Source organism: Melospiza melodia, chromosome 10 (assembly GCF_035770615.1).
Source record: "Melospiza melodia melodia isolate bMelMel2 chromosome 10, bMelMel2.pri, whole genome shotgun sequence".
Taxonomy (NCBI): Eukaryota; Metazoa; Chordata; class Aves; order Passeriformes; family Passerellidae; genus Melospiza; species Melospiza melodia.
In genome coordinates this window covers 15035286-15060499 of record NC_086203.1, presented here as the reverse complement: position 1 = coordinate 15060499, position 25214 = coordinate 15035286, and the positions used below count along the sequence as shown (strand labels likewise).

At 44.6% G+C, this 25214-nt stretch overlaps 1 protein-coding gene across 13 annotated transcripts in view; it reads left to right on the top strand.

The window, feature by feature from the left end:
• Positions 1 to 9779: 9779 nt before the first annotated feature.
• Positions 9780 to 25214, top strand: part of DOCK3 (dedicator of cytokinesis 3) — a 186717-nt gene continuing 171282 nt past the window's right edge. For all 13 annotated transcript variants that reach the window (XM_063164504.1, XM_063164497.1, XM_063164503.1 and 10 more), the window contains exon 1: positions 9780 to 9868. In XM_063164504.1, the coding sequence (XP_063020574.1) occupies positions 9832 to 9868 (37 nt within the window). In that variant the 5' untranslated portion in view covers positions 9780 to 9831. The remainder of the gene's footprint in view (positions 9869 to 25214) is intronic.

Sequence of the window (25214 nt, the reverse complement as noted above, 5' to 3'; positions counted from 1 at the left end):
CTAAAGTCAAGACTGAGCCCAATGTTTGTTCACCATTCTGTTTAATTTAAATTGAATCCTCTTACCTGCATTTGCTCCAAGGTTGTTTGGTCAGCTCTTGTTGTTGTAAATCAAGATCCCAATGGAACCACATTGGTGTCACTTGATGAGAACTGGCTAAAAATTTTGGAAGGAAATGTGGCAGCTCTCATACTGATGAGAGTGTGAATGCCACCAGCAACAGGAACATTTCTTTTCCCCTTGCTGTATGGAGAGATAATTCCTATCCTGGTACAATTTCTAGAAGCAATAAAATTGAAAAGCTCTCTCATTAAATGCAGTATTAAAATGCTCTTGAAAATTTTGAGCAAACTCATTTGTTTGCTCATCATTCTCCAAAATTATTTCATCTCAGACAAATTCTGTTCTGTCCATGCTGCTCACATCTTTGTTCTCTTTGCTTCATAACACAAGTAAAGCTGTATTTTTCTGAACTTTGTTTCAGTAATAAATTTTTATCACTTTTCATTAGAATTTTCCTTAGATGTTTTCATCAGGTTCTTTTAAATGATGCATTAAACATGCAGGTTAATTATTAGCTATTCAGAAAGCAATCTCACACACAACAGTAAAATATTTCCTTTACATGATCTTGCTATATATTTTTTATTTTTCTTTTTATTAGTTATATTTTTATACTCCTCAGGGAAAAGCCGTATTGCATAATTCCAACTATAAAATGTTATATTTGTGTAATAAATTGCAGTCTTTGCCTGTTTATGTGCATTGGTAGTGATTTTAATAACATTATTTCTTCAGTGGCTTTTGCACCCAAAAATGTGTCCATTTTTTCCCTCAAAATTACCTGAGCTGATCTAATAAAAGGTAGTTATATTTTTTCATTATTTGTGGTGAGCTGTTTGCAAACTGCAACAATTAATATGAGTTCCAAACAAACTCACAAGGAACAGGGAATTTCTTTCAGTGGGTGAAGAACAGATTTTAGCAGGTTGCAGTGGAATTAGTATTAATGGAAGATTACCTGGATTCTGGAAATCCTGCCCTCAGCTCCTCCAGCCAGCAGCTTGCAATCCTCAGCCTGTGCTGAGTCTGGAGGGGACAGGGAGCAGCTGTCCTGCTGCAGCCCAAGCTGACATGGCCAAGCACGCTGAGAGCATCCAGCATTTTGAACTGCAGTGGGGAATGAGAGGTGCACCAGAGGCCAAAAGATTTCATATGAATAGGAAAAGGTAAAAGCTGCATCAGAATCTGTGCTCTTCTAATTCTAACCAGTAGCACATTGGTAGCAGTGTGTGCTGAGTGTAAACTCTTGGAGACCCTTCTCTGTTACCAGTAGGGAGAAAAAAATGAATTATTAAAAACTGTCTGAATTTTATCTTCATAATCTGAGCAGGTTCAATTAGTTGAGAGGTCTGTTTGCAGTCCATGTTTGCACTTTGCTTGCAAGGCATGTTATTTCTATATTGGTTGCTGGGTTTAATACTATTAAATAAATATGTAAGGTTGTTCACTGTCTGTAGGACAGTTGCAGTGGTCATAGTCAGTCCAAACCCTGGTGGTCTTCCACCTGATGGTGGATAATTAATGAGTCATATATAAAAAATGTATTTCTTACTGAATCCATCCTTTAATCTGTGTCACACTGCAGGTGAAAGTGTGTCTGTAAAAAATAGCTTTTGCAGACACTTCTCCAGGCCTTCCCTTCACTTTGAAGGAATTAATGGATTTAAATATGTCTGCAAACTTCCATTTTTGTGGCTGGAACAGTACCTGGGTCATAGCTGGTCTCTGAGGGATCTTTTTAAACTGCTTTCCTTGGTTTTTTCCATGTGTGTGACATCCTCTGCCTGTCACTGAGTGCTTTATAATGTGAATGTACCTCCCTCTCTCAGTGGCCTGCCCTCAGAGGGAATGGTTCTGGGAGGGCTTTTGGGGACAGCTCTGCACTCCTGCTGGCAGCTCTTTGATTTGTGTTGCTGTTTGTTTAGTATGCTAACAGAACATAAAGAATTACAATTTGATTGCACAGCTTTACAGGAGATCAGGACACATCCTCACCTCTACACAAAGCAATCTTGGCAATTTTTCCCCACGTGGATACACCTGTCTAATTTAGGTTTGTGCTCCTGCTGACTGATTCAATCACCTGACTCAGTCACTTGAAGTCACCAGGACATTCCTTGCTGGTTTTCAGGAAGGTGCCTCACAGGAATGAGCAGTTTGTGTGTCTGCAGCAGCCAGGCAGCATCATCTATCACTGCTGGGCTGTACCTGGGGCTGCTCACTTCCTGGGGCTCCTGAACCCCTGTCCTTTTGGCACAAGGAGCAACTCTCACAACTGCATTCATTGTATTGCTGAGGGGTCAGGAAGTGATAAGGAAAAAAGGGAATATTCAACTCCATGGAGATGTGTGGGTGTCACTCCTCTGCTCTTCAGCAGAAGACACCACTTGTGTGTGTTTAAGAGCTCTTGGCCAGTTGTGCTGTAGTACATTATGGCAGGAGAGTGAATTTGTGTGATTATTGATTACTTCTGTGTGGGGACAGCTGAGGTGTTTGGGCTTTTGTTATTTAGATGAATCAGCTGCTGGTCACTTTGTGCTGATTCACTCCCAGAGCTGGATGTGAGTGTTTGGATGGATTTACAGTAACTTCATCCTTTTTACTCAGGGACATGCCAGTCTGCAGAATTGCTACAATTGACTCATTGTTCTGCTGTGTCAGGTAACAAAATATTCTGCTTTCTTTTATTCTGCTCAAGAAGATTTGGTTTCATTACGTAGGTCAAAGCTCTTAAAATAAATTCCTGTCAGATTTCCCCCCCAGCTAACCTGAGTGGCACACGTGGGTGTCTTTGGATGTCGCTGTATTGAGGCATGACACAAAATTTCAAGTCTGCTTTATAGGAGACTGAAGTGGTTTGGCATGCTGGGAACCCATATAGAATATATCCCTTCGGCATTGGAATTCAGTACTGCCTTTCACAAGGATATATTTCAAATTAATTTTGGAATATGAAGCTTATATGAACACTTAACTGTCAGCTACTTGTCACTCTGGGTACATGAAACTAGGAGTTGGAAACCTGATTTGGCTCTCTGTCAAACTAATGACAGTTCAATTGTCTCCTTCTTAACAAAATTAAATGTTTTTAGATTTGTAATATTTATATACTATAAAAATACTCTGTTTCTTTTACTATAAAAAAGTACTGTTTGTTTTGTATATAAGTACAAGGATGGATTTATCTCACAAAAAGTAATCAAAATAATTTTACAGATAAACACATAGAATGTTTACTTTTCAAATATAAATATGTAATTAGTATGGACAGTAAAATAGTCAGAAATGTTAAACAGTGTTCCTGGGCTATTGAGCACCTTGCTGGGACTGTATATTTCTGTAATCATTAGCTGAGCTGCAGAGCCGTGCCCACAGCTACACTGTGTGCCCCAGCATTCCCACAAGGGAAATTGGGATGAACCCAGATAGGCCCAGCATGACTTTACAAGTTATCCATCTCAGCAGTTCTAAATTCCAGTTTTACCGATTGCTTGTGTTAGTGCTGGTTTTATTCCCTGATCGCGAGCTGCTCCCTGCAGAGGGACCGGCCGGGGCCGAGGCTGCTCCCAGAGCCCGGGGCTGCGGAACAGGAGGCGCCTCCCGCTCTGCCGGGAGCGCTCGGGGAGCTCGGCTGGAGATCTCCGCTGCTGGGGAAGGCTCCGAGCTCCAGCGGGGCCCGGCCGGCAGCGGCTCCAGCACCAGGGACAGCGGGCGGGGAGCCGGGAGCGGAGGGGCCGGCCCGAGCTCCTCCGGGCACCAGCGTGGGCTTAAAGCGGCCCTGAGGCGGCGGGGCTGGCATGGGACAGAGCGGCGCTGAGGGAGGGGACAGCGCGGGACAGAGCGGCGCTGAGGGAGGGGACAGCACGGGACAGAGCGGCGCTGAGGGAGGGGACAGCGCGGGAAGGACGCGGGGTCGCTGCCCTGCCCTCAGCCCGGCCGGGCTGGGCACCTCTGTCCCTTCACACGCACAGCGCCCGCAAACGGCAACGCGGCGCCCCGGGATGCTCAGCGCTCGTTCCCCGTGATGTGTTGGATGCTGGGCACAAACCAAGGCTCTGCTGCCCCTGAAACAAAGGCGGAACATCAGAAAGAGCGCTTAGAAATCCCCAGCCAAACCCTGCCCTCCCTGCTAGGGATTTGGCCGAGGGCTGATTGTGTGATAGCTCAAATCACTTAATCAGCCTCTGGAACAGCAACAGGCTCATTTCCATGAGTGATGGAACCGCTTCTCTGATGTTGTCTTTCAATAGTATAAATTTCTTACCATGAAAGAGATCTCTTCCACGGCAATAAATACATAAATTATAAGAAATGCATAAGGTCAGAAATGAAATGAAAAAAAAAAAAAAACAGAAAAAACGTAATCACAAGGAGAGTTCACAAATGCTTCTGAACTCTCATTTCACAAAATAAGACAGGAGTTAATTATTACTTGTGATAGGGTTTCTTATATCCTGAACATTAAAAGAAATTAATAGGAAAAGGTATAAATTTGTCAAAACAGTGCTAATTAACATCCTATGATTTCTCACCCTTTTAATAAGTAATTTGCTGTAGTGAGAGCATTAAGGATAAGTGAGAATGAAGGTGCAATAGTATTTTCCTCAAAATTCTCAATTATTCATGGTACAAGAGGTTTTAAATTATTTTTTAAAAATATTTGAAGGGCAAAATACTGTTTCTTTAGTACAAGGAAAACATTTGTTCAGCATGATCTGTGATATTTTTTATATAAGGTCCATCTGACTAAATAATTACCACCTGCACTGTAAATTTTTGGTAGTTGTACTTGACATATTGGTATTAAGGTATTAGTCAGTCCATTCTCTACTTTTGTGCTGGAAGAAAACCAAAATCAGTATTGCTCTCCTGGTTTAATCCAGATACTTCTGTGCAAGAAACATACAAACTTAGGTGCCGGCACAACCACATTGATCTATATTTGTTCTTCTACACGTCCTGGGTTTTTTCTGGTTTTATAATTTATTTTCAGGGAATGTTACAAATAGAGTGAAAGTAACTTTTAATATTATATTTGTAACTGTTGTGTAAATTGGTTGTAATAGACATTTTTATGGGGAGTTTTATTTGGTGAGGCTTAACCCCACATGTCTAATGTTCTGGAAGGAGATGAAAACACCTCTTTTTTTGCCCCCCATGATTTTAGATTCCCTTTGCTCTGAGGGAGACAACACCAAAATAGGGTAAGTACTGGAATGTTTTATGCTGACTTCCATTTTACATGAAAGAAAAATTCTGGAATGGAAGACCAGAACTATTGAGATGTTCCCAGGTTTACCAGAAAGTTCTGCTTGCTGTATCTCACATGGTGAAGTGAAATGTGTGCTGGTTGCTGTTGGTCATGAGCTGCTGCTTCAGGCACTCCACAGGGAATAAATGATGGAGTGACAGCAGCATGCTGGCAATGCTGCTGCTGGATGGAGCTCTGCTTCCTTCCTGCCACTCTGAGAAATGTTGAGGGCTGGGAGCAGATTTGTTTATAAGGAACTCCTGAATTAAAAATTTGGAAAGAGTCCTAAGATAATGGACTTTAATATCCTCCCCAGTCCTGAGCACTAATCAGAATTCATCCCAATTAAAGGTGTGTGAAGTTGTGGGGAACAAACACTGTGATGCCTTGGAGAGAAAATTTGTCATTTGCTGCATTTAGATTCCTAAGTTGCTGGTTTGATCCCTCATAAGAAAGAAATCCATGAGATGGCTCTGTGCAATAGGACAAAAAATAGAATTTGGATTTGTGCACTAAAACCTGAAACCTCCTGCTTAAAAGTTTTAGCAGATGACTTCACCAAAGGAAGAATAGCTCAGTTCTTGGGACACCAGAATCCCTTTTGAGGCATAAAGTAGAAACACTTGATGCTTCAAAAGGACCTGTGAGGTCATCACAGATGGTGATAGAGTGATTTGCGTTGCATCTCTTTGTTTCTCCCTGCAAGGTGAGGGATTCATAATCTAATGGGAAAGTAAAGTTGTTCAGTGCCTTAATTCATCTTAACAACAGGGGAAGAATATGAACTTTAAAGAAACAAAAATAAAAAGTCAGGTGTAGAAAAGGATGGAATGCAATTAAATAATTTGTCTGGTCTGTCACAGGGAGTTGAGATTCATCTCAGATTGGTTTTTTCTGATGGCAAGGGCCCTGGGCCATCTTACTGAAAGAGAGGCTTGAAGTAATAATGGAAGTTACCAGCAACTATAGGCCTGAGAATGGGGAGAAAGGGTAAAGTGTGGGGCTGCACTTCCCTGAAAAAGAGGGCAGGAGGGTGATATGTTCTGCGCTACCTAAAGGCTGGCATAACTGAGAGAAAGCTGCTTGCAGGGAGGTGTAAGAATCTCTCTGCTTTCTGCACTCTGACCTTCCATTGTCCCTTGCAGAGCATTTGAAAGGATTGTGCAGTTCCCTTGATCTATTTAAGAGAAAGAAACTGTGTCAAATCTCTCCAATCCCAAGCCAGCTGTCTTTCAGATCACATCTATATTATGGCAAGACAGGACAATATAGGATGAACTCTCTAATGTATTTTAATTAACACTGTGTTAAACATTGCTGCCTGGTCTGTTTGGATAAGGACAACTGTGTTTGCAGTAGCAGAACCATAAGCAACTCACAATACCTCTGACCGGACAACTCCTGAGCACAGTGGACATTAAGTAACTTTACACAGTGTTTTTTGGAGATTAGTGCTTTTCTGCTGACTTGACTTGTTCATTTAAATAAGGTCTTGAAGCTTGTATTTGCCTTTATTTCAGTACAGCACAACACAGAACTTTAGTGAAAGAACAGCACCTCGAAGACTTCTGCAAGGGGAGGCTCCTTTTCTCTGAACACCATTAATTTTGGGATCCACAATGCCCACCAACAGAAGCTCTTCTTGTAGCAGCTCTGACATTTACACCAGATTTTACATTTTATTTTGATTGCTGATACAAATTTAAAAATTTTCTTAACAAAGTCTTACTAGAAGTAGGCTTTGGATTCCAATTTTGTGTAGTGTTTTCAATGTGCAGACTTCTTTATAAAGGAAAACAAAAACAGCTCCAGGTAAAAAGAAAGAAAAAGAAAGAAAACCCTGGGGCATATAACCCTGAGAATTTCTTGTTTCTGCTTGCTACAGTAGTTCTCTGCTTTTCCTGTGCTTTCCACAGCAGTATGAATATTGAAGCTGGCAGGAGTGAGCTCTGTTAAGAGAGAGGAGAGACAGCAGAAAGAGTTGTTCTGCAGCAGTGGCTGTTTGCTTTGGTCTCTCCTGTGCACGTGGGTAATCCTGAATTCCAGCTTGGTGCCTGGGAGATTTGTGGCTCTGCCTCCGTGGGAGGATGAGATGTTTGTTCCTTGCTACACTTAAGCTAAGAGTGTTTACTAAAGCAATCAGTATTTCTGGGCAGGTGATAGGAGCCTCATTAAAGGGGTAGATGCAGAGATCAGAGGAACAGGTGTAAATATATTTGGTAACTTTAACTTAGGCAAACTTGCATTCCACTGACTCCACAGGTAAGTACACTGACTTTTTTCTTCCTGAAGTCATGTGGGTCATATGGCCATCTAGTGACCCTCTCTCCACCAGCAGCAGTGCAGAAAAGAGTCAGGAATAAACATGCAATAATATGTGTTGTGTTTCACATACAGGTAATCTGCCATCAGTGTGTGTCCCTGCCAGTGCTGTCATTTGTATGTCCATGTATGTCCATATGGCCTTTAAATAAAATGCTATCTGTATGCTGTTAAGTCCTTGCAGGTCCTATTCTGTCCAGCTGGTTCAGTGTCCTTCTGAGAGTTTATCTAACCCTAGAAGGGTCTCACTTGCCTTCCCAAGTTCACCTTCATTCCAGGTTTATTTTAAGGGAAGAGTCAACTCAGAAATTGTTGTAGTTTGATAAAAAAAATATGCTGTATTTTTTCTTAAGCAAGAAAAATACCAGTTTAAGTACTGGTCAGCTTGGCAGCAAGAAGAATCCTTGAAGGGCTGAGACTGTGGAATAAAGAGTCTGCAAGAATTAACCAATTCCTGTCACTGCAGAGGTTTTCTGTTCCCAAAGTACTCAGAAGAGATGGAAAGGTATTTATTATTGACATATACAGAGTTAAAAAACCAAAAACCCTGGAGCAGCCTATCTCCAACAGATGCAACTCAATGACTTTGTCATGCTTTGTCCCTTCAAAAAGCTATTTCTGCATGCTGTGGGAGTACCTCAGGAAGGGAAGGAACGGAGCTATTGTAAATACAAATGCCTAAATGTGAATATGAATTAAGGTAGGATGGAATAAGTTGGTTTTTTAAAATGAATAATGTACAAGCACACTCAGTTCTCGGCCACTTGCTGTTTGCTCTCCACACAGGAAAACAAAACCCGACATCCCAAAGCCAAACCAAAACCCAAACAGAAACCTGGCCCTGCTCGGTGGGGAAACAGTAGTTGCACGTGTTAAAAAAATAAATAATGAAGGTTTCCACAGCAACCCAAGTTCTGTAGTGCAAGTTGATGACTTTCATTCTGTTTTATTATATAATCAGAGAACAGATATTCTATTAAAAGTGTTGGGTACATCTGAAGTTATATTGTTAAAAAGTTTAATGCAATCCTAAAACTTCCCATCAAGCAAGTTGTTTACAAAGGTTTCTGAAAAGGCTGTAAAAAAGTGGTTTTGCAGAGGCTCTGACCGGGGCAAGGGCACTGGTCCGTCAGAATACTGCAGGGAGTAAAATTTCAGCTGCAGGAAAACTTTTGTATAACTTATTTCAGCTTTTCCTTTGCTGTGAAGAATTCAAATTCAGTTTTTATGAAGGAAGCGAAAGCTGAACTTGGAGATGAAATCCCATTTCATCTTGGAGATTCTTTCCCATTTCGGTTACGTGTTCATTGTGGAAACCACGTGAATTTCGCCAGCTCTTTAGAAGCACTGGAGATTATTACCGACATGAAAAGAAAACAGAGTATGAGCCCAATTTTGATCTAAAGGCTGCTGGTGCCTGTGGTGAGCGCTGCCAGGGCTCGGGGCCGTGGCGCGGGCAGCCCGGGCGGCCGGGCGGGGGTCGGGCCAGCCCCACTGCTGACCAACACGGCCGGGCTCGGTGCTGCACTGCGGGCCGACCTCCCGGGAGCCGCTGGGGCCGGCAGGTGCGGCGGGGATGGGACGGAGCCGGCCATGGGGATGGGACGGGTTCGTGAGGGTGTCCCGGGACCGGCGCTCCCTGCCCGCCCTCAGAGGGCACGCGCCTCCCCGCGCCTCGCGCCCGCGCGCGCCTCGTGCGGCCGCACGGGGAGGGGGGGGCGGCGCGAGCCGCGCGTGCGCGCCAGGTCCGCCGGGAGCGTGAGGGGGGGCGCGGCAGCCCCGAGTCCTTCAGGCGGCGGCGGCGGGAGCGGCGGCTCGGGAGGAGGAGGAGAACCAGAACGACGAGGAGGGGGCCCGGGGCCGCCGAGCTCCGCGGGGCCGCCGCGTCGGCAGGGCCGGAGCCCGCGGGGACCGCGCGACGAGAGGCGCCGGGCCGGCGGCGAGCGGCCGCGGAGGGGAGCGGCGCGGCGGCCGGTACCGCCCGAGCGGGCGGGGGGCGACCTCCCCCCGCCCCCCGGCAGCGGCGAAGCGACCCCTGAGGGCAGCCCCGGCCGGAGCGTGGGGCGGGGGCTGCCGGCGCGGCGCCCCCGCTGAGCGCGGGGGGAGGAGAAGCCGCCCCCGCTCGATGAGCGGCGCCCGCCCGCCCGCCGCGCTCTGCCCGGGGACCGGCGGCCGCGGCCGAGCCATCCGGCAGCATGTGGAGTCCCACCGAGGAGGAGAAATACGGCGTGGGTAGGTGCTGCCGCATCCCTCCCCCGCCCCGCTCGCCCCCTCCTCTCCCCGCCGGACCCCGGGTTGTGCTGTGCGTGTGGGGGGGCGGCCGTTCCCCTCCCCCGGGGCCGGCGGTGCTCGCGGCGCTGCCCCTCAGGTGGAGCCGGGATGGGGGCAGCGCTGCCCGCGGGGCTGTGGGGGCTGCCCGGCGCTGCCTCCCCTGCCCTGCCCGCACCGCTGGATGCGCTCTGCGTGCGCTTCGCTTCGCGTTATTTCCCGGAGCGCCGCCGCGGCGACGCCAGAGACGAGCGGAGTTCGGGGGCCCGCGCTGGGGTCGGGATCGCACAAATAATCAGAAAACGAGTTGCTGAGCCCTTAATCTACTTAAGCGCGCGGTTCCCTTTTCCCTGCGTTTCCATCTGCGGAGCGAGGCGATGTGTGGATGGAGTTGGGAAGGGGCCGGCGCTGCCGCGGTGTCTTTAGGGGGCGTCGCTGCTGCACCTGCCCGGCCGCGGGGACGGGGGCGGCCGGGCCGGGGGCTGCGGCGGGCCGGGAGCGGGGCCCGGGGCCTCCGTGCCTGCGGACTGCGCTGCTTTTTCCTTGTTTTGGGAAATCAGATTTTACAGCCGTCTGGCATCGTGGTTGCTCTAATCTGAGGCATCACCGTTGGCGGCTTTGGTTTGTTATTTTAGCGTGTAAATCCCTGATAAAAGCAGAAATGTTACATCTAATGAAGTGGAAGATACAGAATTTCTTTTACTTCGCTCTTGCTCATTTCGATTTAATTTTTTTAAACTGTTGATTTGTATTGTAATAATAAAAGCTACTACTGCTACCCTGATTAGTTACTTAAACGCCTCATTAAATTTATAGTTATCAGTTGTGCATATTGATTTTTAAGTTCCACAGTGTGTAGTGATGATTGATTTCTACAAAATATTTAAAATAGTATCAACAAATTTGCTACATGATCTGTTAACCGGAACTGTTAAAGTGGGATTTTGGCAATTAACTTGTGAGCAATTAGAAGCCTTAATGCCTCTTTGTTAAAACGCTTTCTGTTAATTTAATAATAAAAAAATACTTACTAATTTTTAATCTTGTACAGCAGATATTTTGCTTAGTACATCCCACTTGTCTTCGTAGTAAAGAGAGATGAAGCAAATCACTTTTGTTTAAAAAAAATAAATTCAAATGCAGCATCAGATGAGAACCTGCAAGTGGGGTAATAAAAACAAGTGGCAGAAAATACCACCTGGGAGTCGTTGCTTCCAACCCTGTTGCTGTGTCTGTTGGTCACTGGGAGTATATGAAGTTAACAAGCCCTGATCCATCCCAGCTGGATGCACTCAGGAATACCAAGCTGTTGTTTTGCTGGGGATTTTTAATGTAGTTGATGCTGGACTTTTTTTCATACCTCATCTGCTGGGCAGCAGCACCTCTGTTATCCTAGGATGAAACTGACTGCTGTAATTGTAATGGATGCTTCAGAAAATAATTATCTGTCTCCCAAATCTTGTTGTTTTCCTTCTGTTTCTATAGTTGTTTTTCTTTGCCGTGTTGCAGGGTTTGATATTCAGTGTTTGTTTTTATGTTTGGCCCATGTGCTCAAACAAGAGAATCCTTGTTTTACCTTGATCCAAAAAACAGATGAACTAATTTTTTTATGCAGATATTTGAAAAGAAAAGCTGGGAAATCTCTAGTCAGGTTGTAAACAAGTCTGGAAGAGGTGTGTGGAAGGGAAAGCAGTGAATGAAAACAAGTGTGATTTCAGTGATGTTCCCTGGGCTGCAGAATATTCCTCTAAGGATGGGGATTTTTCTTTTGCAGACAGCACACCTGTAGGCAGGGCTAAGGTAACAGCTGAGTCGTGCAAGTTTTGGTGATCTCTAGGCAAGCTTTTCTTATTCTTGAGTAGCTTTAATTACTTTTCCTGTAATTGAAATTTGTTGATAATCCTCCAGAGAAGGAAAATAGGTGAAAAATGCTGCTTATACCTGGAGTTTAGTTACGACAAGTGAGGAGTGGCATGTCAGTTTTTCACAAGTAGATCTGTCATTGCTGGCTGGAAGGGTAATTTTTGTGCATTTTGAAGCAAATAGTCTGCAGAAAGTGTGGACCTGAGGGTTTGCTGCTGGGAGGTGCACTGGCAAAAAAATAAAAGGAGGGGGGAGGGGAAATAGCAGTGTAAATTATCCTGATTCCACAAGTAATATGTGCAAAAATAATCTTCTTGGCATGAGTCAGTGTTCTGAGCTTATGGCTTTGGGCTTTGGTAGTTTGGGTTTGGCTAGAGCAGTCTCTGTCCAAAAAACCACTGTGGGTTTTCTCTGTGCTCCTGCTAAACCATGCCAGGTTTGAAGGTTTGCCTTTGGGTTAAGGCAATGAACTTTCTGTCCCTGTTGGTGGAAGCTGAGTGGGATCAGTTGTCTCTGCAAGTGGAGTACCACAAAGAGATTTCTGGTGGAACAGGAGGGCACATCTGGGCACCCAGGCCCTGGCCACAGCTGTCCTTGTGTGCCAAGGCAAGGGACAGTGCCACTGAAATGCTTCATCCTGGTGCTGCTGTCTGTTGAAAGCAGGCTGTGCTCTGCTGCCTCACCTGTGTCTGTCAGAGCCATCATTCACAGAAATGATCCTTCAGACACCACATTCCCCTCTCAGCACCTGGTGTGGAGCCTTTGTGTTGTGCACTGCCTTCAGGGAGCCTCAGAGGCATTCCCTGTGCCTGCTGGGCCCTCAGCAGAAATCCTGTGCAGCCACAGGCCCTTGGCTGCAGGGCAATGGGACATTTCCTGATGGCACCGTTAGTGCCCTGTGGCCAGCTCTGGAGCTCTCTGTGCCCACCTGCACTTACAAGGAGTTTCCCACACGTGCAGCTGTGGAACTCCATTGTGATGCCCAGTCCTCACACAGATCACTGCATGCATCTGCAGCAAAGATATTAAAAGATTGCTCAGGATATTTCTAAATAAATGAAACACTCTCCTAACAACCTTGAAGATTTTCCTTGATTTTATTTCTCAGCTGCTATAGCAACTACCTGGTGGCTGTTGTGAGTAATTCCCCTCTATTTAGAAATACTTATATTCAGTGCCTGTGATCCTAACTCTGCTTTTAAAACTTGAGACTTGCTGAAGCAAAGCAGACAGTTCTTCCACAGGTGCTTGAGGTGGCCAGTGATGAACACAATTAATAAGAATTCTGAGCTGATTGTTGAAGACAAGGCTCTCCAGCCCTCTAGTGTTTTAGCATTTTTAGAGCAGTCTCTCTCTAAGAAAATATTTATTGAAGTGATCTGATTAGTTAGTTTAATCTTAAAAAACAAGTATTAAATATTAATGTATTAAAAGAAAAAGTTAAATAGAATTCTAGTAAACAACATTTGGCTGTAATGTAAGAGCTGATTATTTCATTAGACTGTCAGTTTTTCCTCTTTTATTTTTGTGCAAGGAGCATATTTAGGTGGCTTTCAAGGAAGTTTTTGTTTGTTTGCTTGTTGTTTTTTTTAATTTGATTGATGCTGTATCAACAAGCCACTTTGTATGGCTGACCATATTAAATATGTATGTATGAAGTCATGGAGGAGAAGGAGAACCTGCCTGCATCAACAGAATCTGTTCTTAGTTTATTCAGAGAATTAGGGTTAAAATCTGTTGTTTTATTTAAAAATGCTTTTTAAATCTTTATTCTCACTGCTTGCTTGGTAACAATGAAAAATAAATCCGTAAGCACAAATAAATACAACTAAACTTTCCCTTGTTCTTACTAAGAAAGGATGGAACATCACAATGTCCTAGTTATGGTTTTGTACTGCAGCTTTTTGATCAGTATCTTGATTTTCTTTCTTTTTTTCCCCCTTGTCTCTAGACCTTGGCTTGCACACTTCCAGTTCATATTTATGCTGGGAAAAACCGGGCTGCAGAACTTAGAAAAGTCTTCCTTCCTTCCTCAGGGCTCTTGGCACAAGACCCTGCCTGAGCTGTTGACACAAGAGGCAGCTGCTGGAGGGGGCTGTGAGTGGCACTGTGGTTGCACTTGTTCACTGGAGTGGTTTGTTACAGGTTTCAAAATGAAAAGTTTCAGAGAGGTAGAGAAAAGTCCCTCTCCCACATAAGGAAAATGCCCATTGTTTGGATGGGAGGCAATATCCATCCTTGCATCAGGTGCTGGCTTAGGGACATAGGTTGTATTTCATTTTCTCTCCTGGGTGCCTGTGCCAGGGGATGTCACTGTCTGGCAGCAGGAGGGAGGTGACTAAGGATATTCTTCAGGGACTGTCTTGGAACCAGAGCCAGTCAGGGATGCACTTGGAAACCTTCTGTGCTCTACTGCCTTGGGAAGTGCTGCTGGTACCTGGGGACTTGCTCAGGAAAAGGGGATGATCCAGGGATTGGAGTAATTTCCATTCACTACTTTGCTCCTAAGGGCCTTTTTTGAACCTGTAGGCCTTAAGAATGAGCCATGGAATTTGTCAGTCAGAGATGATAAAGGAAATGTATATGTGTTATTTAACTGGATGGGAATGAATCACACCTTGAAATGTCTCTGGAAAAGAGCAGCTCCCAGGATGCTCCTGATGGGATATGATCATATGGACAGGAGAGGTTACTGAAGTGTCATTAAGTGTGGTGGGCAGCTTCAGCTCAGAGTAGGGTAAATCTGGAATTCTGTGGGTGCTGATAGTACTTGGAGATGAAATGTCCTCTTTTGGCCAAGAGATTAATATATTTTAGCTTGTCTGTCCTGGAAAAGCTAAGCCAAAGAATTGTGGTTAGACCAGCTCTCATGAAGAGCTGATTTGCAGAACTGGATGAGAATTAACCTGTAAGATATCACTACTTTGAGATTATCTAAATCCCAGTTGTTCACAAATACATTGGCAGTAGAAATTAGCCCAAACTTTCCAAATACAGGAGAAATGAAGTTGAGAAGCTCACAAAGGCAAGAAGTGAGATGTGTATGTTTAACAGCTCATTGCATGGCTTGTATGGGACTGTGGGCTTGATCCTGGAGTAAGAAGTCATAGTAGCAGAGTATGGGTTTAAATTTGGATGATTTTGTGGGTTTTAGAGCAATTTTCTCAATTTCTTTGTTATTGTGCTGTATTAGGTATTCAGTTAAGACCTGCAGGACTTCAGCCACTGGCCAGTAGGGTGGGGGCAAAAGCACTTCCTCCCCAGGCTTCCCCCAGCACAGAAAGGATTTTGTTTTTAGAATGATTTTCTAGGGATGGAAACATTTTGATATTCAGGCTTTCTGTCCTCACTTAACAATACATCCAGTAACAAGAGACATTTGATGGTGTGAGTTGGCAATCTTGGACAACTTTTCCTCCATGTTTAATGGAAATAGGGTTGGGTGGGGAAGAACTTGAAATTGGAATTTCTGTGCATAGTAGTGCAGATTAGAAGCTTCTGACTTGCTGAAAAAAAGGTTAATCAGGTTCTATCAAATGTTCCTTTTGTGCTTTGGGTTTAAATTCCTTGTTCAAGTGTTCAGAGTGAAATTAGTGAGGAAATGTAAAATAATTTCACTTTTGAACCACTTAAGGGATAGAAAATTGGTGTGTGGGTATGGGGTGATGGTGCAGGTTGTGGTTTGCAGCTGCATGTGGGAATAGAGGGAGGATGACTTTTTATTAGTCCTCTGAAAGCAAATTCCTTAGGGCACAGTCAGTGGAACAGCTCAGCTGGACAGGAGTCCCACTACCCTTGCAAAGCCTTTTGTGCAGCAGTTCTGCCCTTAACAAGTCAGACTCCAATGCAGACATTAGGGAAACATGTAAGGACTAGTACCAGAATTTGTAATTAGAAAATTCTCTACCACGTGTTTGCTGGCATTTCAAAGCCCACAGGAGGGGGATGATTGGGAATGAGGAAGTTTTCTGTGTTCATGTGCAGTGACATGTAGATAGACAGAATTAATGATTAACACATTAAATTGTTATTTGGAAATGGTTCTCATACAGAGGAGCTGGAAGTGCCTGATGGGACCAACAACTGGTGTTACTGGTGGCCATATGTATTCCATAGGTTTGTTCTCTTGAGAAACAGGAGCACTTTTCAGATGTGGCTGTGAAAACACCAAAGAATGGGAAGTCTGTGGAAAATTATTTAGCTCTTGAAGAGACTGATGCAACTTTTCCCTCCTTCTCCAGAGAAATTTTTCTTTAGTTTGTGTGGTTCCTAAGTTTGTTGTGTTCCTCTCTCAGCTGTGCTCTGCACTGAGGAAGAGGCCAAAGGAAGCATACCATGGGATCTTGGTCCAAAACCAGCTGTGACTGACAGTGCTCCTTCCACTGATTGTTTTAAAGTTACGAAGCAACCTTAGTCTCACAACATTTCTCACTTTGTTCTGCTTCAAAATCTGTCTGCTCGCTGAACCTCAGGGCAAATACAAAATATCTCACTCAAGTGCCTGATGTTAAAATCAAACCTCTGTTCAAGTTTTTCCATGTCAAAATGAACTTTGTGAGGTTTTCTGAGAGCCTGAAAGCATCTCTAAAGGTTTTTTGGCCATAATTCCTTCCTCTTAGACATGTTTTATTGTTTGTTCAAACAATATGTCCTTAGTCCCAACTTAGGGAATATATTTGGGAGGCAGGGAGCTGAGGCTTTGAGCAGCCTGAGTGCTTTCCAGTGCAGTTGTGAGGTGATTACTTATTCCAAGGATAAGATTTCCCTCTGTCCCTCTTCAGCTTTTAACTACTTTTTCTTTTCTTGAGTCTTTCTGGATATTAAGCCTTAAGAAAAGCTTATGACAAGTGGTGCCAGCTAACTCTTGGTGATTAAAAGCAGGCCTTTGTGCTTTCAGAGGTAAGCTGCTGTTCTCTGAAACATCCAGACAAACCTTTATTTTTATGTCAGTGCAAGGAAGCTGGGGCACTAAATGCTTTTAGTGTTGGCAGTAGGCAGTTGATGGAGTGGTGAATTATTTTATTTTCTTTCTGTTGAATGTAAGTCCCTGAGCTACCCAAGGGGCCAGAGTGTAGCCCAGAGTGCTTTGGCAGGTGCCTCACTGTTCTGGAAACCTCTTGTGGCTGTGTTTCTGAGCAGCAGGGCCCTTCTTCCCTCTCTAAATGCTTATCAACAAGATGTTTATGGGTACCTGCACTTTTAGTTTTCTGAACCTCATAAAGGAACCCATGAGTTCATGTCAGAGAAACCCAGAACTGTTAAGTAGGAGGCAGTTGCAAGCAGTCTGTGACTGTTTGGGTGACAGTGCACCAATGGTCCTTTGCCTTGCAGGGGTGGGTGCTGGGTGGGCTGCCCAAACTGGTGCTGAAGGGAGCAGAGAGCCTTTGATAGGAGGAGATCTGTCAGTGCTGGATACTCCCTGTGGGGAGCAGTGCCTGTTTCCAGTAACTGACTCTGGGTGTGGGGGGATAGGAGGAGATGTTTCTGTTTCTCCCACCTCTTCCCTTGTGGAGAAGAATGCCTGTGGCTGTGTCTGCAGAGCTGCCCACTTCACCTGGGCACTGCTTTGTGTATGTGGGGCTGTGGTACATGGACAGAGAGTGCAGGCTCAGGTGAGAAAGTTTCAGCCAGAGTGGGACAAGGAATCCAAAAATATATGAATTACTGGAAAAAAGGGTTACTGAAAACTGTGGTTGGAACTTTGGTGCATCTTTGTGTTTGGTTTCTCTAAATGCTCGTGATGTGAATGACTGGAGACCTGAATTTTGATAAACCAAAGATACAACAGTGTAGTTCTGCTGCACCTGTTAGAGCTGGATCAATATTTTTGTGAAATAGCCTTGCCCTGACATCTGCTGTTGCTGTCCAGAATGGAGCTGGACACTGCCTGTGGGCCTGGGGTGTGAGGGATGAGGGGAATCCTCTCCATGCTTGTTTAAAGGTGATGCTGTGAGGCCTTTCCTCCAGCAGGGATTGTTAGAGTGGGAGGAGCTGTCCTGGGACCTGGAAAGGTCCTGGCCCTGCTGTGTGTGCAGAGCATCCACCGGGAGCCTGCCTGCTGGGGAAGTGCATGGTGATATCATCCCATCCATCCCATCCATCCCATCCCATCCATCCATCCCATCCATCCCATCCACCCCATCCCATCCATCCCATCCATCCCATCCATCCCATCCATCCCATCCATCCCATCCATCCCATCCATCCCATCCATCCCTCCCATCCATCCATCCATCCCACCCATCCATCCATCCCACCCATCCATCCATCCCATCCATCCATCCCACCCATCCCACCCATCCCACCCATCCCACCCATCCCACCCATCCCACCCATCCCACCCATCCCACCCATCCATCCCATCCATCCCATCCATCCCATCCATCCCATCCATCCCATCCATCCATCCATCCATCCATCCATCCATCCATCCATCCATCCATCCATCCATCCATCCATCCATCCATCCATCCATCCATCCATCCATCCCTGCATCCATCCATCCTCCTGCCTGCTGCTCCAGCTCAGCCCTTCCCAGTGCACTGATCTGAAAGGAGGGACCACTTGTTTTTCTTTTTAACAGATAAGTGTTTGGTAATCTCTGTGATCCCAGTTTATGGAATCCCAGGGGGTTATGCTTGTGTTTCAAGCACTGGTCTGGCAGAAACAGCTTCTCTTTGGACTCTGGGGCAGAGGAAGTAGAAAATAGGCTTCTCTCTCTTTCTTCATCACAGCAAGGCCCCAAACTGCAACTACTGATCTTGTTGGGTTTGTTTGGTTTGGTTTGCCTTTTTCTCCCCCACTTCTGGAGTGACTGTATTTCTGGCAGAAGACCATATTCTCCTTTTAACAGGGGAAAAATAGTTTATGAAATAAAAACAAATAATAACAACAACAACAACAACCACCTGTGTGGAGGACACAAAAAGAGAAAAGGAGGCTTTCCCCAACATCTCAGATGATGTTGGTAGCATTAAATAATGTATGTTTGCTGCAGTAAGGATTGGAAGAATTAAAAATTGTGGAAAAAAAAAGCATTTTCAATTTTGTCAGTCAAATGCTTTTTTCCTTTTTTGTATTTTAGTTGCAAACCAAAAAAGTCAAAGTTCTTATGGGTGGATTGACAGGTTTCATAGATGTCTTCAGCAGAGTTGTTGTGTAGCAGCCAGTACAGGCTGACTATAAATAGAGTTTTCAGCTAAAATGCAGGAGCTGTATGCTGTTAAATATACTTTTATAAATCTGCCCTATCCTTCCCCTCCTGCTGCTCATTGAAAATGTGCAAAGTGACCATAAATGCCCAGGTAGCTTTAATGTGTTCAGAACTTATTGAGCAGATAGGAGATGTGCAAGTCTCAGGCTGTAGCCTGTGCAGAATGGGACAGGCTGGAAGGTGCTGTGGGGTGATCCCTGAGGCTTTGCTGTGTGAACATGAGCCAGTGGTGTTCTCCTGTCCCTGGCTGTGTTCCTGGGCACCAGCATGGTGTGGCAATGCTCCCTTCCTCCTTTAGTTGCTCCTGGGCTGCACCTCACAGTATGAGGGGTGAGGTGAGGAGGGGGAAACACGGGGAGAGAGGAGGGTCTGTGAGATCCAGGCTGGTACAAGCTGGGAATGGAGCATAGGAAAGGGTTGGCTCATGGAGAGCAGCTGTCTGGGGAGGTGCAGACACTTCTCAGAGCTGCAGGGTGAAAGGAGGAGCCTGGGGGTGAATTCCAGTCAGGGACAGTGATTCCCACAGTGCATGTGGGAAAGCCCTGGAGCAGGGTGCCTGGAGAGGTGCTGCAATCTCCACCCTCCAGGAGAGACAAAACTTGATTGGTTTCTTACCTTGTTTCTGGTGTTGAACAGTGAGGTGTTCAACAGGCTCACATTTCAGCCTGTGGAACGCAGCAGTGCAGAGCAGCTCCTCACCTCTCTGGGCAGAGCCAGCTGGGTTTGGAAAGAGGGAGAAGGTTTCAGAAACTGAAACAGCCTTTGCTCTCTTTAAAAGGGAGAAAAAGCCTGCTGCATTCAGTTTCTGCATAGAGAGAATGATGTATGGGTGAATGAACTGAGGAAGAGAGTGACAGGAAGAGGATGAAGTACCAGGATAGATCCTTGCAAAGCTGGGAGCTCAAGACCAGTCCCTTAGCACAGCTAAAGCAGTGGACAACACTGTGGGTTTTGGTCCCTTCCTTCTCTCCCACCTCCTGCCACCAGGATGTGCAAAACTATTTTAAACAGCTCATGATTTTTCAGCCCAATCTCTATTTTTATCTTGGAGGGCAGGGGAAGGATGCTTGCAATCCTTTGCTACTGAATGATCACCTTTCTTCTCAGGCATCTGTTTCTTTTTTTGCAGGAATATTGTCCTGGTGCTGCTATGACTCAGTAGAGAGAGGCGGTGTTGCTAGGCAGCGGGTGAGCACTCTGCAGATGCCATGTGATGGCAGTAAGCTGCCTTGGAATAATCCATTGGTGGCAGTATTCCTGGCTGGGGTTCTGTGCTGCACAAAGAAAGAAGCATCTCTGACAGGAGCAGATGCTGCCTAGCAACTGCCACTGCTCCCCGAGCAGCCTGAAATACCTTCACTTCATTGTGCTGTAATTTGGGCACTGCACAGCACCCAAAGTGTGATGCCTGGCTTTCAGTTCTCAGGGATATTCTTCTTCATCGAGATCTGGCGTAAAAGTTCATAAAGACCATTAATAAGGTCAAAAAATTTTAGCCCTCTTCTAAATCATGTCTTTTGTTTAATCTGTACTCTTCAATTGTAATGTTTGGATGGCTTTTAATCAGCTTTTGATAATCTTTTTTGTGTGTGTGTATTACATTAGTGCCTGGCAATTCCAATCGGATTAGAGCCCTGTTCTGTGTCATGTGTACCAGTGCACTCTGCAAGAAATGCTCCTTCTGCAAAAACTTCATGTTTCATTTGGGTTTTTAAGGTGTAATTGGTTATATCCTCTCTTCCATGTCTAAATTATTCATTTTGTCATCTTGCTTAAACACAGGACTGTTTTAGAAGTGCTGTTCCCTGTATTCTTTGTGGATGTACTTCCTGAATAAGGCCTGCACTTGCAAATAAATCTGCAAGTCTCAGATTCATTTCTGGCAAATAATTGAAACCCTCACCCACAATTAATAATTTAAATACTTGGAAGGTGTATTGTGAGGGTGAAAACATTATAGCAGGTATTTGTAGAATAAAATGGAAATGTTTTTCTTTTCATTTCCTCATGGTTCTGCTCCCTTGTCAAATATTATCAGACTCTAACTGTGCAATCTATGAAGCTGCCAGGTTTAATCAAGCAGTTCCACAAAGGAAAAAAATTAATCATATTGGCCTTTAATTTTGTTATAAAAATGTGGAAGGTTTTTTTTTCATCACAAACTACATCTTTTTATTTTAAATTATTGAACCCACAATTTTCTGAGTTCAAGAACTTCTTTTTGTTGGGAAAAGGTTTGTGGTTCTGAGAGAGGCTCAGACTGGAAGGTGTGGGGAGGTTTGGGAAGTATTAATTCAGTGCTGCCGTGGGCGTGGTTGTGCAACACAGTTGCCTCACAGAAAGGTAAAGCTGAATCTGCCTCTCCCTTGTCCTCTGTGGGATAATTTGTGTCAGTGCTGGTTTTCCTGCCCAGTCATCCTGGCCTGGCCTGGAGACTGTTCCTTCTGCCAGCCCTAAATGCAAAAAATCCACATCTGCTCTTCTTGGAAAATGCATTATTAAGCAAAGGTAGCTTAGAAAATTCTCAAAACACAAATACCATGGAGTGGAAGAATAAAAATTGTTCTCTCACTTGTTTAATACAATTCCTGGGAGTGTTGGTGCACAGGAGCCAAACAAGCGAACCCCCATTTCTGTGATGGAAGAGTCGTGTGGAGTTCTGGGCTCATGGGGCTGTTAACAGTGGGTGTGGTTCCACAACATTTGGGTGGCTCCATAGAAGAAAATTTATAGAAAAGGCTACTAAATACATATATAAAATTAGTACAAATAAAAACCTTCTTTTAGGAAGGCCCAGTCCACAGATGTCTCAAGTTGGAGGAAGCCACATCTTTGCCCTGTTCTAATACCCTTCATTCCCCCCCTTTTAGCTCCTGTTAGGGAAAAGTTATTGGATTTAGAGCCATCTTTGAGCTCACCTGGTGACTCTTGGTTTACATGGAGCCTTTATCATCACCTGGGCGTTACAGGGAAGAAAATAAAGTTTATCTTGTTCAGCTCTTAAACCTAGCATATATTGTGCCATACTAGACACTTTTAATAGCTGGATTAATTGGAAAAATTATTTCAGGGAAAGAGACATGCTCATCATAGTATTAGTTTATCAGTTTGGAGTAATTCCATTATTTTCTTAAATATAAAATATTAGCTCATATGATAATGATCTAGTATTTAATTCAATCTTTAATACTAACCAATCTAAATCAATCTTAAGCTCAGGGACTGACTTGTGTTCGGTGTTAACTGGTGACAATGAGTAGCAGTTGAATACAAAATGCTGTATAAGGACTGTGAAATTTCAGTTTGTGTTTACCCTAAGTAAACACATACTCCACATTCTTAGAGGTGTGAGTTTCAAACATGCTCATGTGTTATAAAGCATAAATACACCGGCACAGAGCTTGGGAGCTCTGACGTTTGTAGCACAGAGCACAGTTCAGTGTCTGCTCAGTGTGATTGTACCTTGTCAGGCTATTTTGGGTATGGAGCAATACAGCTGCAGCTGGGTATCTCCCATGTGTTCTGCCTGCCATTCCTCCTGCAATGGGTTTAGTTCAAGATCTGCTGAGGGATGGTCAGTGCATAATCTGAATAACTGCAAGCTGAGTGCAGTACACTCGGTCATTTTTTATAAAAATTAAATTACATACTTTAACCTGAACCACTTGTTCTGCAAGTGTCATCTAAAAATATTACAAGCTACCAGAATTTTAATAAGGCAGATAATAATATTACAATGAGTTGAGAACTGGGGAAAACTGTCATGAAGTCCAAGAAGATCTATCTTTTGTAAATGGAGATGTGTTGAAAATTCAAGAAATTACAATTCCCCCCCATATTAACCCATAGAGTTCATTAAATCATGGCCTTACCAACATCTTATGATAAAGAAAAATCCAAATGTGGTTTAGCATATTGGATCTGTTCCAGTAGCAATGATTTCTATTGTGAATGTGAAAATCTAGGAAATAAAAAATAATTTTTAAAAGCCCAATTTAATGACTTGGAGACACATAGTCTAGATTTGGAGAAGGAAAAAGAAACAATTAAACATGGAAAGCTCTTGAACTGATTTTGTTTCTCAGCCCCTACTTAAATAAGTCCTTCTTATTTTCATTGTTACATCTTGGACAGTAGGGAGGGAAAGGGTTCTGTTCCTTTATGAAAATAAACAAATTACTCATGAGCTGAACTGATATTATGTAGTGTAAATAGAACATTATGCAAGATCAAAATATTTTTGTAGTCTTCAGTGAAATGTGTAGAAATAGGTTAAAAAAATAAGAAAGTACATGAGAAGGCATATTGCCCTGTCAGTTCATTGCATAACTTTGTGCAAATGCTAGGAAAAAAAATCATGTTTTAAGGGGATGAGCAGCTGGATGTGTTGGGCTGGGTGCTTCTCTGGCATTTCTCCGGTGTTGTCCTGGGTTTTCCCACAGTTGGTGTGACAAATGTGACACATTTCTATTACTGTGCTTGTCAGGGCATTGGCATCCATTGGGAAGGGAAATGGTCAGCGGCAGCATTGCAGCCCAGGTGAGACTGGGCGGGCGGGCTGGGGCACGGGAACCTGAACTGGAAAGGATTTTAACAGCAAGATACATTTTCAATTTTATCACCGCAAAAATGAAACCACTTCTGTGGCTGGCAGCAGAAAGCAACAATGACGCAGGTGAAACCTGATTCAGCATTTCTGTGTGAGTTGTGCTCTCCTCTTGGCCATGCTGGAGTTCGGATGGGTCCCAAAGCAGTCACTGGCCCAGGGCAGAAGCTCAGGCGGTGCCCGCTCGATCACGCCCGCCCTGCAGCCCCGTCCCAGCCCCGAGCCTGCCCCGGCCGTGGGGGTGGAGCTTTCCCCGGGCTCCGCTGTTCCTGGCACGGGGCAGAGCGTGGGGCACATCCGTGGGTTTGTCCTGTTGGCTTTGGAGCTCCAGTGATTATTTCATTTCTGTCACCCACGGTATCTCATGAGGACTTCCACCGTTTGTGCACTGTGTGGAAAAGTACTTTAATTAAGTTCTGAACTCTGCTGCTTCATTTGGCACTGCTCTGCTTTCTGAACTGTTAGAGGTGGATAGCAACAGTTCCCTGTGCACCTTCTGTCAGTTCTCCCCTCTCCACCCTTTCAGCCTTCCTGGTACAGAAGTCCCATCGTGGTTAACAATCAATCACATGAAAGTCTTCATTCAGTCCTTGCTATGTTCTCTCTCCTTTCTACCTGTTCTTATGCTGTTCAGTCCTTTTTGGCAAAGGGGAAAATGGCTCATGGGGTTCATTAGGGATTTTATGCAGTCCTGTGGGTAATAGTGCCTTCTCTTTTTCCCCAAGACAACATTCTGAGTGATGTGGGGTGGTCTCTGACAGTGGCTGAGCACTGAGTTTTATGATAAAACCTCTGACACTCCAGGGTTCCACTCAGTGTGGCACTAGCAAGGGAGGGGATGATGATTTTGTGTTTGAGGTGAGGATTGGTCATCCCTCATGGAATGCCATGCAGGTGAACTGAACACGGCTCATCTGCCAGTCCTACTTGTGGAGCTTGGGTCAACCTATAGCTCTTTATTACTCTGAATAGCCTCAGTGGCCTTATAAACTTTGTGGCTTCTCTAAACAATGAGATTTTTTTTATTATTTAGGAATACTTGAAACAGGAAGGATTCCAACAGGGATCCCTTCAGAGCTTGCTGCTCAATCTGTCCTCACTAAGGGAAATGGCTCTTTTATTTCATATCACTTTGCTGATTATTTATAATCTGTGCAAACACCTGCCCACTTTATCACAGCCCAGTGCAGTTTCTCCAAGAGCTATTGACAGGGGCTGTTTGAGAACATAGTTTGTAAAATCTCCTGAATTGTATCAATGGGATCATCTTTGTTCACATAGCAAGGAGCTCTTTAGGTGGAGCACAGGAGGAGTCAGAGGTGTGCAAAGATGCATTGGCTTAACAGGTCCCGTTTGACTTTTGATGCAGTTTCTCTTCTGCTGGAGACTTGCAGTGCAGCTGTTTATATTACACTGTGTCAGGGCATATCCATGGGCAAGAAAAATCTGTCATCTCTTGGACCCTTGACTTTTGAAACCATCATTGCAATGCCATCTGTTCTTATATGTTGTACCCCACAATCCCTTCGTGTGTTCTGGTACAGCATGAGGGTCACTGCCTGTGTGAGCTGGGCTGTGCCTTTCTTACTGATAAATTGCAGAGGTGAAGAGGGAAGGATTTCCTTTGC